Below are 20,060 nucleotides of genomic sequence, written 5' to 3'. Positions count from 1 at the left end.
ACAGACTCACTGGATAGCCTTGGGCCAGTTACAATCTTTTAGACTCAGTTCCCCATCTGTAAAATGGAAATCAGGGCGACTTACCTCACAGAGTTAAGAAGAAGAAGAAATTTCCTGGGCAGGACTATCCTCCCTGCCTTTCATCCACTTCTTCCAGTTTTCCCCCTTCTGTCCAATTTAGGAAATGATGCTGAAGCAATCAGGGGGAGACTCTAAACCTGCTGCTAAGACCTACTATGCCTCAATAATGTCAGCAAAGAAATCTTATGGCAATGGTGGTTGTTTTTTGGGTTGGTGGAAGGGGTAATGAAACCCCCAACATTCAGACCAGATCTTTTGCTTTCTCAGTTGTGCTTCCTTTGCTCTGTACCACCCTTACTTCTTCTTATTTTCTATTTTTAAATTATTGTGGGGAAATCTCAATGTAACAGTTGTCTGAAATGAACTCGCTTTATTTGGAATTCAGCACTACAGAAGTTTTTTTAAAATCACTATTACAATTATACTATATGCTATTATTATTATTATTATAATTATTATTATTCTATTATGATATATAGGTGAACCTCAATAAAGGAAGAAAACATCCTTGAAACTGTGAAAACCCTCCTGCTTTTGTTTGGTTTTGCTTGGCCAGGCTTTTAACAGCTTGGTAACAGGTGGAAATAAGGAAGAAGGAAGGTTTCTCTGCCACTGCTTCCCCATACCAGGGGAAACTTCCCCTGTTGAACTTCTGTTGGTTAACTCTTAAAGGCACAAAGACCTCCCAGATGGCAAAATAGCCTGGTTTTCCTTTGTGAGGGGAGGAGTGCCTATAGTTGGGGGCGCGAGAGATCTAGAAAGGAAAACATTGTGAAAGGGAGTTCCCCCGCCCAGTGGTCCTGATCCACCCCTGCCACTGCTTTTAAAATAAATTAACAGGGCCACCCCACTATGCATGTGCAATCTTATCTCTCAGGTGAGAGAATCTGAGGTGGCTCAATGGAAGAGGGACATGAGACCGTTAGTTCTTCAGGTATTAAGACTGTATCTTATTGCTTTAAGCTTGGCAGTGACCCTGTGTACTTGGGTTGTAATATTGCAGAGTGTGAGTGGTTTATGTACGAGTAGCTGGCAGATAAAATGCTTGAGGCAGTGGGTGCTTCTAGTGGTTGTGTGAAACAGATGACAAAATTGCATGTACGCTGTGTTGATTGAAATTTTGAATTCGACCACCTAGTAGTCGTGCTCTCTGAATTTATTTTATGTTATGGCTATGGGTGTGGAGTTTCCTCCTCCCCCCCCCCCCAATGTATTTTGTAACTAGAGTCATTTGATACGGGTTTATTGTACTTAGTGTGGCGCAGTGATTAGAGTGCTGGAATAGGTTCCTGAAGAGTAGAGTTCAAATCCCCACTTGGCCATGAACCTCACTTGGTGACCTTGAGCCAGTCACTCTACTCTCAGCCTAGCCCTACCTCACAGGGTGGTTGTGAGCATAAAACGTTGCTGGGGGTGATGTCCCATAGGGCCACACCCTGAGTTCCCTGGAGGGAAAACGGGATATAAAATGTAAGAGAGAGAGAGAGAGAGAGCATATAAATTGCTTTGAGAACTTTTGAGTAGTAAAACGGTCGACAAAATGGAAATAAGAAACAAGTAAGAAAGCCTAAATGCCCGGGGGCGGGGTCATTTCCTACAGATAACTTGGCCTGTGTAAATAGGATAGAGAAATTATCTACGACAGCGGTTCTCAAAGGGTGTGGCAGAAAGATTCAAGGACAAAGAGACATTTAAACATTTTAGTGTTGCGTGGTATCAGAATAATTTATTTGCAGAATATGAATAGATACCCTTTTCAAAACGACAGCCATAGCATCAAGCGATAATCTTACAAATCACAAGCGATGTTTCTCTCTCTCCCCCCCCCCATGAATTTCTATCAATAATAATAAATAAATAAAAATCGGCGCGGCGCAGAGGAAAAAAAGTTTGAGAACCACTCTGCTCTAAAAAGCACAATAGCAGCGGCGGCAGCAAATAAAGGATAGCTGAAGAGCCCGACTGAAAACGAGGAAGAAAGCGTTCAGACGAAGAACAGGATGAAAAGAGAGCAAAAGCGGACGCCGCCCACGCCATTTTCCTGCTTTGATTTCCCCCCCCCCCCCCCGGCAATCGAACGAAGCCGGAGGAAAGAATGCGGGAGCCTGATTGGCCTCGGCTCGAGGCGGACCTGAAGGGAAACCGCAGGGGGTAGCCGGGAAGCGGCGCTCGGCGTCCGGCGTCCGGCTGCAACTCTGCACCTATATAATCATTGGGGGGGGGGCGGTCAGTTGGGGCGTGAAGCGAGGTTGCCGGCATGGCAGGGCGAGTGGGGAGGCTGGAGGAGATGGGGGCGAGGATCTTGGCCCTGGTGGAGAGCGCCGTCGCCCTGAAAGAAGACTTGAAAGCCGAACTGGGTGAGCAGCAGCGCCTGATTTTCCAGGGCTCAGTTACTGGGAAGAACTTTTTAATCCTTTTCCACAGCGGCATTGCTCCAGTGAGGGGGTTTCAGGATCGACTTCTTATTTTTAATTTTTTTTTTTTTAAGGAGGTGGATTGCTTCACCTTCCTCTATCGGAGTTAGGAGATCCGTTTTCTCTTCAGTTGACTGTGCCTCAATCACAGATATGTAAAGGCGTAGTTGGCTAGTGAGGCAAATGCACTCTGCACATGGGCAGATGAGCTGTTGGACATTATGATTAAATGAAAACGGGGTTGGGGCTGAGCCCCTTTTTGGCAATGTACCTACATTTTTACTGTTGCAGTTGTCATTAAAAACTATTTAAAATGCAACGCTAAACACTTACCATTCCCAAAAAAACCTCGGGTGCGAAAGGCCAGGGTAGGAGGGGGCATGTCTTGGCTATGGTTCCTGCCGCTAAAGTGATGGGATCTTTTAAAGATTATGAGTTAAATATTAGAGTTTGGTGCATGGGTGTGTTGTTTTGTTAGTCTGTTTGGTTCTGAACATTTGTTCTCGGGCTCTGAAATCCTCCTTTTAAATCTCGCCACCAAAAAGAGAGAAAGCCAGCAGAGTAGCTGTCTCCAACTTTTCATTGGGGTGTGTCCAGTCTGCTAAGGACTTGGAGCTCACCTTGATGGATGCTCTTCCTAGCCCAGGAGGATAGGCCCAGTGGAAGCCCCAGTTCTTCAAACTCACTCCGGAAAGGCCAGTTGCCTTAGTTTCCTATTCTGTGACTTACCCATCAGGATTTCCAGTTAAGGGAGGAAGTGGAGAAAGGCCCATTTAATAAAAAAAGAAAGCTTGCTAAGAGGAGACTGTTACCTCGAGTAGACCAATGCCTTTAAGGTCAGCAAAGCAGGAACTGGGACAGGTGTGAGCCATTGAGCTGAAATCCACTAGGACAGAGGTTTTTAACCTTGAGCCCATGGCTCTCTTGACCAACTACATTCTTTCTGTGGCACCCCTGTGGGGCTCTGAAGTCCAGTTATGTCACCCCTTTCCTGTAGAGCTGGCAGCCTCTCACCATTTTTCAGACACCCTCCTTTGTGGAGGGTTCCCTCAGCCTCCTCTCCCCTCTCCTTGGTAGTCTTCTGGGCTGCCACCCCTGGTCTCTGAGCTGCCCCCGTGCCCCAAACAGAGGTGCCGCCTCACACTGCCCCAGAGGGGCCTGAGAAGCACCAGGGGCACCATTCACCTGGGTAACTTGTAGCCAGGGCTACTGCAACAAACAGCTGTGCAAGCTTTTAGGAGGCAGGGACGCAAGAAGGCATGGGGGGAGGGAGGGAAGGAAAGAGGGACAGAGGCCAGTGTTGCCTGTGGCATCCCTATCAGTCATGGCACTCCAGGGTGCCACGTTGAAAACCATGGCACTAGGATGTTCTCCTCCACAAGCTCCTTTGTCATGAATAGGAAGTGGTCAAAAGTACTGCTGTTTACACAGTTGGATTTTGGTAGGCCTTGAGCAGGAGAACTTAATTGTGGTGAATTGTTATATGCTGATATGTGGGATGGAGTCACTCTTGTACTCCGAACTTTGAGGAGCAAAATCTCACAGGAGGAACCCTTCAAATCAGTGATTTGACTGAGTCCTAACAACAAATAATCTGGGACGGAAAATATGGAAAGGCAGGGATTTAGAGGAGAACATCATGTGGACAAGAGAGAATTAACAGTGGTTTGTAAAGCTTACTCTCCACATTAAACGACAGTAGGGATAAGCACCGAATCAAATGTGTAGTAGCCATGGTCAGCCCTACTATTAGGCAAAGGGGGGCAGTAACCACAGAGGGGGTGCTGGTAATGGTAATCTCTCCAGCTGTTGCTCCTGAGCTCCCCCAGTCATTCTCATCTGCCAGGAGGACAAAAGGTGTGTATTAATATGCCCCAAGGCCAGCCTGAAAGGTGCTGTCCAAACACTAATGTTGAAATGAGAATCATCTGTAGGGGACGCATAAAGTATTGGGCTGGGCCCACGCATGCCATGACTGCTTTCTCTCTCTCCCCAAAATAGGGCATGTGTTTGCGTACCAAGAACATCAAGACAGCTCTCAAGAAGTCCCTGATGAAGGAGTACAGCAAAGTCAGCTACAACCGGTGCTGTCACCACTGTCACCGTCAATTTCACCACTGCCACCGCCGCTGTCACCGCTGTCACCACAGCAGCCACTGCAGGCAGCTTCTCCTTCAAAGGCAGCCTCTGGGATGCATCTGGGCAGCGGCAGGGAGCTCGGTAAGAATTCTCTGCTGGCAAATGTGGATTTGGCTGACCTAGAAGCCAAATAGCTTGACGGGTTCTGTGCTTTTCTCCACTGGTAGCCAAGGGTGCAGACACGCTACAGATCTAAAGCACATCCTGCCCACCAGCCCAAGAATCCTGGGAACTGTAGTTTACCCCTCACAGGGCAACAGTTCCCAGCACTCTTAACAAATGACAGCTCCCAGTAGCCTTAGGTAAAGGTAAAGGGACCCCTGACCATTAGGTCCAGTCATGACCGACTCTGGGGTTGCCACGCTCATCTCGCTTTACTGGCCGAGGGAGCCGGCATACAGCTTCCAGGTCATGTAGCCAGCATGACTAAGCCGCTTCTGGCAAACCAGAGCAGCGCACGGAAACGCCGTTTACCTTCCCGCTGGAGTGGTACCTATTTATCTACTTGCACTTTGACATGCTTTCGAATTGCTAGGTTGGCAGGAGCAGGGACCGAGCAACGGGAGTTCACCCCGTCGCGGGGATTCGAACCGCCGACCTTCTGATCGGCAAGTCCTAGGCTCTGTGGTTTAACCCACAGCACCACCCGTGTCCCATTCAACCTAATAGGGTAGGATAAAATGGGGTTGGGTGGAGAATCATGCCAGTGCTCAAGGCAGCTTTGGAGGAATAGTGGCATATAAATGAGTTGTTTCTTTTGCACAGATGCCATCCTGAAGAACCAAGAAGCTCTCTGCAAGGTCTTGATGAACCAGGATGCACTGAGAAATCTTATGGACAGGCTCCAGAAGACCTTGTCCACCGTAGAAGAGAGGCTCCAAGCCATTGAGCAAGAGATGAGCATCATTTCTCAGTTCACCCAAGAACTCAACCAAGTGGGGAATGAAGCTAACTGGACCTGAACGGTCTCATCCATGTAGCCCAATGACTAACCTGGTTGCCATCCAAAGCACCTGACTTGCACCTAACTCTCCTATTTTGAAGTTTCAGCTCTACCACAATTCTTCCAGCACATACAGAGAGAATTTGTTGTACGATACAAAAGCAAAAGATTCTCAGTACTCAGGATCTGATCTTTACAGACAAAAAAACAACCACACTGCTGCAGTTAGAAATGATTTCAATCTTGCTTGTGTGTATCTCTCTTCCCTAGGATGAAGATGTGATTTATCTTAAAACATGATCTGCCTCGTTCTAGCCTTATTAAAAACCCCAGCTTGATCAAAGAGCCTCATGGTTCTCTGAAGAAGCCTCTTGATGCCGCGTCATCAAGCCTGGAATGTGCCCAACGGATAAAACTCAAGCCTTCCACCAGAAATAGAAATGTAAACAGCTTCCTTTTCTCGAGGTGCCTGCTTCTCTGCTTTTGCCCATCTTCATCCTAAATGCCACATGGAAAACCTCTTGGTGAGGGTGTGCTCGCCTTCAAAGCTCAAGGGCCAAGTAAGAAATGTGAGCCAAATGTGAGATTTGTAGCTATTAGATATAAGCAAGGAAGCCAATGTTTTTGGACATGTTTTTGAGCATTGCAGCACATTGAACTCTTGTGTGCATCAAATCCCACTAGGGGGTTTTAATGTCATAATAATCTGAGTGGGTTTTTAATTCACAATACTCCCGATGGTTAGCTCACAGATTTTGGGGTAGCACTGTTGCACTTTCCGTAAGCTTACAGTATGAGATAGCAAATGTGCTCTCATGCAAGGGGCGATTCCCCCCCCCCCCCATTTTACTAAAACTATTGTTCGAGTGCTTTGGAATAATCAATGCAATACAGAGACCTATCACTGTGTCCGATGCCAGCCTGCTGATAATAGTGGCCATATCCCCGGTCATTTACACTGCAAGTGCCGATTGGACAAACCCTTGTTTAGAAAGCTTCATGTTGAGTATGGTTCTTTGAGTGGCCTAAATAGTGCTGTTAAGCTGGGCCACAAATCAGAAAAGTAAATTTGGCTTGCAAGAAAGAGGGGGTGCTCCTCCCCAGGTCTTTCCTGCCTGTCCCCTCCTGGAATGAATGGGAGGCTGATTACAGATCCCTCCTTGCACTAATCAAATTAGCTTCAGTTGATCTTGCAGAGGAACTATTTGTTGTCATTGTTCCTAGGGGTTTATTAAGCATAGTTAAACTTCATAGTGTGTGATTGGTACTATAGCCAAGCCCTCCCTCTCCTATGCCAGCCTGAATATTTTTGGAGCACCCACCTGTGTGGAAAAGGATCAACAGATTTGTCTATACTGATCTTGAATGTATTCATTTGCTCTCAAGCCCCCTCCAGCTCTTCTTCATCTTCTGTGGTGATGGTTTGTACTTGTATACCTTTGTGCAATACTTGGCGAAATATGTCAAACAAATAAAACTTTCTTGCATACAAAATGTCTGCTTTGGTCTTCGTAGGGCATGCGGCGATGAGTGAGACCTACAACAAAATGTTGCAGTGTGGGGTGCTCCCGCCCAAGGTCCCAGCCCCATGCCCTTTCCCAGTAGTCTGCATTCCACTCGCCAGCAGCAGCTTTAGTCCATGCAAAATTGCAGTCAAACATAGCTATGCATAAGTGCTCGTTAGTGCATGAAGGGGTTAAGACCACCGAGTTCTGTTCCTAGACTTAGCTAGGTCAACCCCACCTCTCGTTTAGGAGGAGGTGAGTTGTTTCTCTTCTTCCATCTCTTTCAGCCATGTAACAGACCAGGATGGACATGTCTGCCCTTGATCCAAGTTCAGACTGCATGTTCGAAACTGCATTGTATATTTTGCACCCAAGAGCAATCTACCTGCGTTCTCTTTGCTGTTGCATGGAACAATGCATGAACCAGACCTTTGGATGCAATAAGTAAAACTTTAAAAGTAGCCTGCTAGCATGTGAGGCTAAGCTGCAATGTGCCTGCCAATTCCTATGACACCTTCCCCTACCACAGACTATATCTCTGCTTTCTTCTGTGTGGGTGGAAGAAGTAGACTAGAAACTTTGGCAGAGCTCTGTCCCTGGGCCAGGGCGGCTGGAACTCCCAAAGTAGTATCCTGATATCTGCATGAGAGAATGTGCATAAATGCAGCCCTCACGCCAAGAGAGATTCGTAACCCCTACCTGTAGACCACGTGTCCGAAATAGTACAGGAGAGCAATCCAGAAGCCATTTTGACTCTCCTAAATTGACCTCAAATATTTCTCTGCAAGGAGGAAGGAAATGGAAAAGCCTCCCCATTGTCTTTTGCTTACAGATCCTGTCTTAAGGGCATATTTGTGTATGAATAGGGTGAGCCTGTGACCTGGATTCAGGAACTGAAGTATTAACCATCACCAAAGAATGGCTGGACTGCCCAGGTAATGCAATCAGTGACCATTATCAGGTATCCTGGCAGACAGGATTTCTGCTGTAGATGGCCGCCTCCTGTGATATATGTATGATGTTTCAGGGGGTGGTGGTCTTGGGTTACAGGGTGGGCAATTTCAAGAGTCTATATAAGGGCTTGAGCACCATCATTCAGGGTTCTCTCCTCCTGCCTGTGGGGAGTAAGGACCCTGTTGCAACAGTTTAATAAAGATCAGGCTTACTAGCTGCTTTGCTTCTGTTAACGGAAAAATCCGAGGGCTCCCTTGGACAAAAACAAAGACACCAACCAGGATAAGTTGGAGCAAAACAGCAGCCTGTAGCCTTGGCCTTTATTGATCTGTTGCAACAGGGTGCTCCCCTCACCCGCAGGAGAGAGGAGGGACCCAGAAAAATGGCATGCAAGGCCTTATAAAGACTTTTGAAATTCCCATCCTGTAGATCAAGACCACCCCCAGAAACGTCATACATACATCACAGAAGGGGTGTAACCTAAGACCACCCCTCAGATACATCACACCTACATAAACAGAAATTTGAATATTGTTTTTCTCCTGTTGTTGTTTATCTCCTGTCTGGCAGGTTACTTGATTGGATTGCCTGGGGAGCCTGGCCAGTCTTTTGTAGTGATAAATACTTAGTTCCTGAGCCGTGTCACAGGCTCACACCCTATTCATATCTTAAATTCCTCACAGGATTTGTGAGGAAAGAGACAATGGGGAGGTTTCCCACTTTGACCTTGCAGAGAAAACATTTGGTCAGTTTAGGAATCAAAATGGTTCCAGGTTGGTCTTCCTGTGCTGATCTATGTACGTGTGGTTATGAACATTACCATATATCTAAGACCTCAAAATTCCTATCACACTTCTCAATATACCATACTCTGGTTGGCCTCTGTTGCTACGGATAGGGAACCCACTTAAGGACTCTTTACCGACTCTTGGATACCCCATATGGAAAAAGGAAAAGTTTTTCTTATAACATACCCCTGCTTTAAACCAACCACCTCCAATCCAGTGTCCTCCAGAAATTTTGGACCTCAGATTCCATGAGCCCATGTGGCCAATGTTGAGGAATGATGGGAGCTGTGGTTCTGCATTGTCTGGAGGGCTGCAGGTTAACCTCCCACAGCCTGTGGGGCACCTGGGCAACTTTGCTCTCTTCCACAAGAAAGGTAATGGTAAAGGGGCCCCTGACCATTAGGTCCAGTCGTGACCGACTCTGGGATTGCGGTGCTCATCTCGCTTTACTGGCCAAGGGAGCCGGCGTACAGCTTCCGGGTCATGTGGCCAGCATGACTAAGCCGCTTCTGGCGAACCAGAGCAGCGCACGGAAATGCCGTTTACCTTCCTGCTGGAGCGGTATCTATTTATCTACTTGCACTTTGACGTGCTTTCAAACTGCTAGGTTGGCAGGAGCAGGGACCGAGCAACGGGAGCTCACCCTGTCGCAGGGATTCAAACCGCCGACCTTCTGATCCGCAAGTCTTAGGCTCTGTGGTTTAACCCACAGCGCCACCCGCGTCCCTTGTGGGGCACCTGTGCACCTGTGGGGCACCTGGGCAACTTTGCTCTCTTCCACAAGCCAAGATACAGGCAAATGGGAGTGAGTTGAGTGGCTGAGAATATGCCTAAATAAGGATGGTCCTTTCCAACTGTAGGATTCTACGAGCGCGCTCGGCACAGCAACCTTTTGCTACGGGTCCTGCCTCGTAAGACTGATTTCCCCCATCAGAGACTTTAAATGCCTACGCTCGACACGGTTAGCGAGCGAGTTTAGATCCCGGACCACGTGGACCCGCCCCTGACGTCCCCGCCCCCACCCCCGTGCGCGCTGAACTTCTTTCCTCCACCCTTGCGCATGCACACGAAAGCGCATACTAATAACAAACTTAGTTGGTCTCTAAGGTGCTACCGGATGGAATTTTTAAATTTTGTTTTCCTTTAAGACCGGATTAACGATGCAATTCTGGGACCGCCTCCCATTGGCTGGAGCGAGCGAGGAGTGATCGCCTGCGGCTGTAAAGCGGATGGATCAGCTGGGCGGATCGAGAATTGGACGGTGAAGGGCACTGCGAGAGAACAAGGGGTTTACGCAGCTCAGCCGACTCCCGTAGTGGTGGTGCAGAGGTAAATAGCATATTTCTGGGGTGCGTGTCTTTTGCGTGTTTAGGGTGCAGTCCTGCGCGTCTCCTGTTTTTTTTTCTCCTCCCCCTCCAACTGCGCTGCTTTTCTGATGATAACAATTGCGTTCTAGATCTCAGTTCCACGACACTTTCCCCATCTTCCCTCCTTTGCAGCCCCGGTATTTGGGATCTGCGCGCGCCCTTCGGTTGCTTTTTGCGCGCAACGCAGGCGGCTGTGGAGCAGTTGCTGCAAATGGTTTCAGCAGGTCGGAAAGGGGGCGGGGTGGGTTGGATCCCGACTGGAGCCGCTCTGATTCCAGTCTGCAAATATCTTGGAAGCGGAGCTTGCCGTTTGGGGTGGGTGGGGCTGATAGTAAGAGCAATTTCCAGGGCGGAAATCCTGTTGAAGTTATAATGCTTCTAATTTGCAAGAAAGAGTTTCTCCCAGGGCTCCTTCAGGCAACCTGCGCGTTAAATAGCCATCCTGATTGGATGGCTAGACAACGCCTGCTCATATTACTGAGCATTGATGTTGATTTACCGGTACAGAGGCGATGCTGTATCCGCTCTTTATTAAGCGCTAATTCCATGTTGTATTATCCTGCACTTTAGTGCATTTCCCTGTTACTTTGCCGACCCCAGAAAGTCTGTTTTGAAAAACAGCAACAACACGGATTGTTGCACAAGAGCACTTCGTTCTGCTTTAATGATTGCACAAACCTGATTTTCCAGTATGCGATTGAATCCCTCCTGCAAAATACAGAGTCTGCAGTTGACCCTTGTGAAAAGGGAGAGGGATAATCCTGCAAACCTAGATAATCTTGCAAATAGCCTAGATCCAGTGTCAGCAGGGTTGCCACCTTGCTTCAGGCAGGGCTTTACCTACAGTTGCTTAAAGGTAAAGTCCCCTGACCATTAGGTCCAGTCGTGACTGACTCTGGGGTTGCGGCCCTCCTCTCGCTTTACTGGCCGAGGGAGCCGGCGTACAGCTTCCGGGTCATGTGGCCAGCATGACTAAGCCGCTTCTGACGAACCAGAGCAGCGCACGGAAACGCCATTTACCTTCCCGCCCAAGCGGTACCTATTCATCTACTTGCACTTTGACGTGCTTTTGAACTGCTAGGTTGGCAGGATCAGGGACCAAGCGACGGGAGCTCACCCTGTCGTGGGGATTTGAACCGCCAACCTTCTGATCACGAAGTCCTAGGCTCTGTGGCTTAACCCACACACAGTTGCTTAGCAGGTAGAAAATAAAGTTTTCCTCTTGCAATGTATTAGTATGCTCCAGTTGATCCTGCCCCCTATCAGGGACAGCCCCCTATTTTCACATCCCTGCCCTTTGTGAATCACTATTGCCCTATTTTTTTGCCTTTCTGTGGATGCCTTGTTAAAAATATATATTTTAGTGCCAGTGGTTATGGTAGCTATTCTCTGGTGTTCAACCTCTAGTCTCCCCATCTCCTAGTTAATCCAGTCTAGGAGTGGGGTGCATTTGTGTGTGTTTATGGGTGAACAATAGGGTACCACGCAGTGTCCAGATTGGTAAATTCACACACTGATTGCTTGGCTTAGTAAATTTATTTCCATGCTGCCTTTCCACAATGCAGATTGTAGTTGCCATCCAAGGAGCATCAGTTCCTTGACTTAGATGCAGTTCAGAGAGGGAGAGGTCTTCTCCTGAGGCTAATGATTTACACCTTATCTCCTTTATAGCTACCGTAATTGTTTAAACTGTTGATAACAGTAGCACAATGGATGGGGGGAGCTCTAGCTTGCCTTTTAGCCTTTTTCTCAATTTTTATCCCTGTAGCCCATGGGTAGGCAAACTAAGGCCTGGGGGCCGGATCCGGCCAAATTGCCTTCTCAATCTGGCCCACGGACGGTCCGGGAATCAGTGTGTTTTTACATGAGTAGAATGTGTGCTTTTATTTAAAATGCATCTCTGGGTCATTTGTGGGGCATAGGAATTTGTTCATAATTTCCCCCCCCCCTTCAAAATACAGTCTGGCCCCCCACAAGGTCTGAGGGACAGTGGACTGGCCCCCTGCTGAAAAAGTTTGCTGACCACAATATCCTGGTGCAGATGGGGCTCATCAACCTGGGAAGGCAGCCCATCTAAGAGAGGGGAAACTCTGACCCTAAACCTCCGCTGCCTTGCGGGATATATTTGGGAGAAGACTCAGGAGTAAACCCTACACACAAATCAAGAGAGTAGTCACTAAGGCAAGGCCTTGTATGCCTCCTTTCGGCAACTCCTGCAGCCAAGCTGGTGCTAAATGTATTGCTCTGCTTTCCTTTGGACCACATCAGCAGGGCTGAGGGGGTGGGTGGTCTTGTCATCTGGGCAGGCCAGGACCTCCATACACACCACCCAGGCTTGCACCCCAGGGAGGTCACCCAAGGAAGTAGACTTTTTCAGTTAAGGGAGGCTGCCCCACTGAAGCCAACTAGACTGGCATGTGAAACTGACTTCAACACTTAGGATAGGGTGGTGAGGGAAGAAGGTTAGCTTAGGGGGTGCAGTGCAGGCTGCTTGCTCTACCCCGCCAAGCACATCCTGGGCCTACTGCTGACTCGAGGCCCTCAGCCCTGGATGGGAGGTTTACAACACCCTCCTCTTCCTGTTGCTGCTGCCAGACACTCCCAGACTTGAGAGCAAGCTCAGCTTCCTTTGTCCAGCCTTTCATGCCTTCTAGATCAGGGGTCAGCAAACTTTTTCAGCAGGGGGCCGGTCCACTGTCCCTCAGACCTTGTGTGGGGCTGGACTGTGTTTTTTTTTTGGGGGGGGAGAACAAATTCCTATGCCCCACAAATAACCCAGAGATGCATTTTAAATAAAAGGACACATTCTACTAATGTAAAAACACGCAGATTCCCAGACTGTCTGTAGGCCGGATTTAGAAGGTGATTGGGCCGGATCCGGCCCCCAGGCCTTAGTTTGCCTACCCATGTTCTAGAAGGACCAGCAGGAAGTCCTCCAGGTGTTGTACATCAGGGAGATGTGTTTCCATCACCGTGGCAACAGCACCATGCCAGCCCTCCATTTTCCTTTGCTTCCTAGCTAGTCCCAACCCTTCGTTGCCCCAGCAACAGCTGATGCTGCTCTGGTTGTGAGCTGTATCCCTTTCATTTCCACTGTGCACCCCATCTATGTGGCTTGAGTCCCTGCTTCTGGTCGTGTCTTCCGTTCCTCTACTGTCGCCGGTAAGGAGAACAACAGAAAATCCAGAAAACAGTCACATCCATACATTTAAAACAAGTCTTACTACGCCACTCCCCCTTTCACAAAGAATCCTGGGAAATGTAGTTTGTTAAGGGTCTCCTCACAACTCGGCACGCCTAAAAACTACAGTTCCCAAGATTTGTTGAGAGAAGCTGTGTGTTTTAAGGTGACGTAATGAAGTTTTAAATGTACGGTGTGGATGTGACCGATAGCCCCAAACAACAGTATCCTCAGAACCCAAACCCACATGTAAGACATAATAGAAAATGAACCTAAACCACCCTCTGTCCACGCTAAAAATTTCCAGCGTTAGGTCCAGGCAGGTCTCCCAAGGAGGGCCTTCCGTAGGATTGGCCCCACAACAGAAAAGACCCTGCTGTTTCACTTTGTAATTTTGCTGGAAGCTGCCCAGAGTAGCTGGGGCAACCCAATCAGGTGGGTGGGGTATAATAAATAAATTGTTATTATTAGAGATACACAGTGGTACCTTGGGATGCGAATAGGATCCGTTCTGGAGCCCCGTTCGCATCCTGAATAGAACGTAAGACGCGTCTGCGCGGGCCGCGTTTTGCCGCTTCCGCGCATGCACGTGATGTCATTTTGAGCGTCTGCGCATGCGTGAGCGTCAAAACCCAGAAGTAACGCGCTCCGTTACTTCCGGGTTGCCGCAGAGCGTAACTTGAAAACGCTCAACCTGAAGCACATTCAACCCGAGGTATGACTGTACTCACCACCCTTCAGCTGGTGAAGGAATCCGAAGCAGAGCCCTGATGTGGATTGAAACAGTTGAGAAGGCACAGGCAGAGGAACACTGTCCTTCAGATAACCAGATGGTTTTGGACCTTAAAGGCACGAATTCACAACTTAAATCGGGCCTGGGAACAGACAGATAACTTGTGCAGTTCAGATGGCAGGAGTGGGGTATGTCCAAGCCACGACATCCCATAGGATGTACCAATAATCAATGAAGCCAAAGGGAGGTTAAAACATAGATTTTTTCCCTCATACCGTTTTTATTATTGATGTATAAAATTTGTGTTCTGCTTTTTACCTTCAAGGACCCAGTGTAGTGTAGTGGTTAGAGTGTCAGACTAGGACCTGGGAGACCATGAAGCCCATTGGGTGACCTTGGGGCTGGTCACATGACTCCCTGCCTAATCTGCCTCATTGGGGTTGTTGTGACAATGAAGACAGAGGAGAGAACCCAAGTATGGAGGAAAGAGTGGGGTAGAAACGAAAACTATAAATTTATTATAATAATTGATTATTGGCTAATAAATCCGTTAGCCGTTCTGTGCAAAATATAAAGGCCTCAGGGTAGAATACTGCTGACAAACCTGAACATTTAAAACCAGAAACCGTTGTTCAATTGCATGCTGCTTGGAGAACTGCTAACATGAGCAGAAGGGTTGCGTTCAGGTGTACATGCCCAGAAGTCACTCATTTTTAAGCTGTTTTTCATTGCCAGATTTCGCCAGCATGAGGGATGACAGCAACCTGTTTGAGCCGCTTCTGGACGATGGGGACGACAGCAAGCTCATACCTGTGCAGAGATTCTCGTACAGAGAGAAACTCTGGGGAATCCTGCCCCGAAGCTCTGCGCCATCGTGGCTCTACGGCATAGAATGTGGCGTGCCCAGTTTCTCTGACAAGTCCACTATGACTCAGACGACCAGGCCTCTGGGCAAACGAAAAACCTGGACTTTTATTCTGGTTCTCCTTGCCCTTCTCACCCTCCTCGCCCTGGCTTTTATCGGGGCTCTGTTCTGGGCCCCGTGGAGACAGCAGTCTCCCGTTGAAGCCAACAAGGCAAAAGCTGGGGAGAACGCAACAGCGGCCATCTTGGTTGGGCAGAAAAACCTCAGTCTTGCGGCTCTACTGGAAGCCGAGATGCAGGAGCCGCAAGAGGGAGCCATGCGTAAGTGCTTGGAGGAAGCTGTTCACAAGTTTTCTGAGGAACCAGCCATGGTGCGGAAGAACTCCAGGATGATCCTTCAGTGTAACGGAACAAAGCAGGAGTTCGTTTCCGGAAAAGGGGAAATCCACATCGAAGTGGTCTGGATCAACGGCACGGCGTCATACATCCTCGATGAGTCCAGCCCAGAAGTCCATGTGGCAAGGCTTGGGCGCCACCCGATGCCACTCAGTCTTGCCAGAATCAGTGGTGTCCTCCAAGACCTGCCATCCAACATCTCCGAGACTCAGGGAGATTTGAAGGAGCTGTATAGCTGCCTCGACAAGGCCTTGCAAGAATTTCCACGGGAACCAGTGGTGCTGCAGGACGATGCCAAACTGATGGTGACATGTGGAGGAGTAAATCTGACCTTCATCTCCGGTGAGGGGCAGAGCGATATCAACGTGTACAGAGAAGACGGGGAAGTTCAGTATCAGGTGAAGCCTACCTGGTCGGCTTGGTGGGCCAGGCTTTTCAAAGGAAGGCTCGGTTGAGTGACAGGTTGGAGGAGCCAGCGCAGGAGGTACCTTTGTGGCGCTGCTGGGGAGTCAAAAGGACTGACTATAAGGCATCTCGCTGCTGCGGTTTCAAATATGCACCACCCTCAAGATCCCATTATTCCAATGTTCTCTGCAGTTCCTGTCAATCGCATATCTGGCAATGAATGATTATTCACTAGTGATGTATAAAACAATCAAAATCTTTGGTCCAGGATATGATTTCAGGGCGGGCAGGGCATTTCTTTTTTTCCTAGGTCAACAACTATGCCTTAATCACAGATTTAAAATTTTATGCATGCATCCGTCCTACTGCCAAGTTTGTAAAGGTTTTTAATGATTAGGATCATGTGTGACAATCTTTTCCCCCAACCCAGAAAGTTCAAGGGCTGCGCCTTATGCGTCTTGTTCTTCTGTGTTCTGTTTACTGATTTATGAAATAAATTTTTTGTTCTTTTTGTTTTGTGTGGGGGGCAAATTTGGTCCAGCAAATCTTTTTGCTGGGGGAAAAAGTTCCTCTGATTTTGTCTCCTTTCTGCAACAATTCATCTGGGGTTTTCCTTCTGCTGTAGAAATGTGCCCTGCCCCTTCCGCTTGGGTCTTGGTGAGTAGGACTGTGGAGGACACCTTTGTCCTTCTGGATGCCCAACACTGTCCCCAATCATGTGGGTTGGATGATGGGAAATGGGAGTCAACAGTGGTTAGCGTGGCACAAATGGCGCCACCCCCAGCCCTGGTGCCGTAGTGCAGGGCCCTGTGACACTGCGTGTTTATTATGAACACTGGTAGGTAGGAGGCAAGTTCTGGTTAGGAACAGCTAGGGCCATGCCCAGCATTAGTAGAGCATGGACATTAAAGGACACAGCAGACTTGGGGACAACTACTCCCGTTGTCTTGGCCTTGCAGACCTTTTCATGAAAGACGTCCTGGAGGAAAGCAGATTGCCCAGGAATTGTTGCTGCAGAAAATGTGGTTAGCTGTGAGAAGATGGGGCAAGGATGGGGATGGGGGACATAAACAGGCAGCCATCCAACCTCTGCTTATAAACCTCCAAGGAAAGGAGAGTCTATATCGCTTTCCAAGGGAGTCCATCTAACAGCTCTCGCTGTTAGAAAGCTCTTCCTGGTGTTTAGTTTGGAATCTTCCTTATTGTAACTTGGATCCATTGATTCAAGTCCTGGCCTCCAGAGCAGAAGCCCTTTAGTCCTGAATGTGTATAATAATAATAATAATAATAATAATAATAATTAATAATTTATTTATTTATACCCCGCCCTCCCCGGCCAGAGCCGGGCACAGGGCAGCTAACACCAATAAAATTACAATAAAACATAATGGGGGGGGGAGACAAACAAACAAAACCAGTTTATTAAAATATGGGTTAAAATACAATTTGAAACGCAGTCTCATTTTAATAGTAGTCCATAAATCAAAACCATAAGGGGAGGGAAACATAAGGGTCAGACTGAGTCCAAACCAAAGGCCAGGCGGAACAGCTCTGTCTTGCAGGCCCTGCAGAAAGATGTCAAGTCCCGCAGGGCCCTAGTCTCTTGTGACAGAGCGTTCCACCAAGTCGGGGCCAGTACGGAAAAGGCCCTGGCCCTAGCTGAGACCAATCTAATCACCTTGTGGCTTGGGACCTCCAAAGTGTTGTATTTGTGGACCTTGCGGGTCAGAAACTTCTCCCGCCCTTCCCCTGCTGAGCAGGGAGAGGAGTTCAAGAATTGCTGTCTTGTGAATTAGCGAAGAATTACAGCTATGGGCACAATCCTGCCGGCTGCAGGATTTGGTGGAAGCCCTGCTATGCTGGCCGGACCCCCTTTCCCCCCTCCCTCTCTGTACAGGGATGTGTACCTCAATTCATACGCTTTTGCCATATTATCGAATGCCAAGGTTTGCATAGCTGAAAAGGCGCATGATAGCAAAAGATTTCATCACACTAGAACCCAACTAATGACTCAGCAAAAATGAGCTGTCATAGACACAGGCTCTTTTCGGAGATGGAGCTTCCAGTTAATGTTGGGTCACGGTCATCATCGGGCAAACATTTCAGATAATCACGAATAGCGCGCACACCTTGGCAATCTTTGCAGCAACCCTTTGCAGCCAATCATAAGTAGGAGGGCGGTTGGGGTGGTGTTGGCTAGGCAAATCCTTCCACCAGGTGCTCTTTCAGGGAAAATGCATGGTAAATTGGTGCACGCAGTCAGCCATGTGGCCCCATCATTGAAAGAGTTTGGAGGTTGCAATATAGAGTGGAGAAGCACTCTCTGGTCTCTGTTAGGGGACCTGAGGGCCACTGGGGAAGATGTGCTTCCTGCCTCCCAGGCAGTGCTTCATTTATGTACAGTGGTACCTCGGGTTACATACGCTTCAGGTTACACACTCCGCTAACCCAAAATAGTGCTTCAGGTTAAGAACTTTGCTTCAGGATAAGAACAGAAATCGGGCTCTGGTGGCGCGGCAGCAGCAGGAGGCCCCATTAGCTAAAGTGGTGCTTCAGGTTAAGAACAGTTTCAGGTTAAGAACGGACCTCCGGAACAAATTAAGTACTTAACCTGAGGTACCACACTATAAGCTAAACAAGCTATAGGTTAGGGCCCACTCTCTTGGGGACCCCCAAAAAATTTAAAGGGGGAAAAAATTATGTACATTTCCAAAATACAGTCGGGTTGAAGGTGCTTCAGGTTGAGCGCTTTCGGGTTGCACTCTGTGGCAACCCGGAAGTAACGGAGCGCGTTACTTCTGGGTTTTGCCACTCGTGCATGTGCAGATGCTCAAAATGATGTCATGTGCATGCGCGGAAGCGGCAAAACGTGACCCGCGCAGACGCACCGTCGTGGGTTACGTTCCATTCAGGATGCAAACGGGGCTCCGGAACGGATCCCATTCGCACCCTGAGGTACCACTGTATAAGATAAAAAACAAATAAAGCCTACATACAGCAACAGTGTTTTGTGTTGTGTAGGTTCCTATGATGTAAGCTAGCCTGCTCCCTAAAATATCACTTGTTTGCTCATTTCTAGATATAGGGTGCCTACATTCTGCATGGACTGGTTGCATGGCAACATGGGCAAATGGCTTTAGAAAAAAACAGCGACAAATTGTTGTTGACAGGACAGCTGGACACAGAAAGGGCCCCATTACCTTCAGTAGTTTAGGGCCTCATCAAACCTAAATCCAGCCCTGTTCCCAGGAAGAACAACCTGGCAAGTGTAGGGGGGGAGACCAACCCAGCCCCATCCCTAAGCCCCAAAAGAAGTTACTGTAAAAACTTGCTTCCTGCCTACCGTCAGAAAGCAAAAAAAAGGAAGCTGATCAGGCTTCCTTGCAGCTGCTATTTGATTAATAATAAAATAATTATAAATTTTCTATACGGCTCTACATCTGAAAATCACAGGGCAGTTTAAAGTATAAAACACAAAATGCATAACAAAGCAAAGCCACTACACACGTGCGCGCGGGTACACACACACACTATTCACATGCTACAACCTCTGCCTCCCAAAAGTTTATTACGGCAAAGGGAAAACTAGCCTGGCCTCATCTGTCGGCCTCAAAAGGAGCAGCGTCCGCAGAGAGTTTGATTTGACAGAATCAAGAACACACCATGTACTTGAAGCAATATTGTACTACCTTAAAAACTTCCCTGGCTTTTCCTAAAGAATTATGGGAGCTGTGGTTCATCAAGGATGCTGAGAGCTGTTAGGAAGCCCATACAGAACTACAGTTCCCAGAGTTCCCTGTGAAGAGGGAGTTGTATGTTAAACCACTCTGGGAAACTAGCTGGGGGGAGGGCAGGAAAAAGGAGTTTCCTAACAACTGTCTGCAGAATACCAAACAGCATCTTGTGTCAGGCTTGTTAACAGATTAACCCTACCTACATGTTGGTTGCAACTGTATGGAATTATTATTATTTATTGTGTTGTGAATTTGCTTGGAGATGCTTCACAAGAATTGATTCATGCGTGAAATAATAACCACAACGTCCTCTAATTTCTCAAAATTGCTATCACTAGATTTAGCGATGACCATTAACTTGGCTGGCAGATAATATTATTTTGAACCATACACTAACAATATGAGGTTTGACAGCAGGTCAACATAGATGGGCTCTTCGTGCCCTAACTTCTGCCGAAAGACTGCTACTGATTCATTGGAGAGATAATACTATGACCCCCCCCCCCTTTAAGTAGGACAACTCTTGCAACATATGAATGGATTGCTTTTAGACACA

General features: G+C 47.9%; 2 protein-coding genes across 4 annotated transcripts; both read left to right on the top strand.

Annotated features, from left to right (window-relative positions):
• The first annotated feature begins 2,329 nt into the window (after positions 1-2,329).
• Positions 2,330-6,171, top strand: LOC308470110 (uncharacterized protein). Its single transcript, XM_080993394.1, has 3 exons — positions 2,330-2,438; positions 4,497-4,715; positions 5,400-6,171. The coding sequence occupies exons 1-3, from the start codon at positions 2,339-2,341 to the stop codon at positions 5,594-5,596; spliced, it is 516 nt and encodes a 171-aa protein (XP_080849520.1). The 5' UTR covers positions 2,330-2,338; the 3' UTR covers positions 5,597-6,171.
• Positions 6,172-9,896: 3,725 nt separating this feature from the next.
• LOC308471478 (uncharacterized protein) lies at positions 9,897-16,281 on the top strand. Of its 3 annotated transcripts, none has more exons than XM_080995478.1 (2): positions 9,897-10,173; positions 14,841-16,281. In XM_080995478.1, exon 2 carries the CDS (start codon positions 14,852-14,854, stop codon positions 15,818-15,820), a length of 969 nt encoding a protein of 322 aa, XP_080851604.1. In that variant the 5' UTR covers positions 9,897-10,173; positions 14,841-14,851; the 3' UTR covers positions 15,821-16,281. The 3 variants fall into 3 exon arrangements, with proteins under 3 accessions (XP_080851604.1, XP_080851602.1, XP_080851603.1); XM_080995476.1 differs by having other exon boundaries at positions 9,898-10,153; XM_080995477.1 differs by lacking the exon at positions 9,897-10,173 and adding an exon at positions 13,191-13,353.
• The last annotated feature ends 3,779 nt before the right edge of the window (positions 16,282-20,060 follow it).

This window comes from Podarcis pityusensis (genome assembly GCF_964106645.2).
Source record: "Podarcis pityusensis genome assembly, chromosome: 2".
Lineage (NCBI taxonomy): Eukaryota > Metazoa > Chordata > Lepidosauria > Squamata > Lacertidae > Podarcis > Podarcis pityusensis.
The sequence above is the reverse complement of the archived record's forward strand: the minus strand, read 5'-3'. Positions and strand labels throughout refer to the sequence as shown.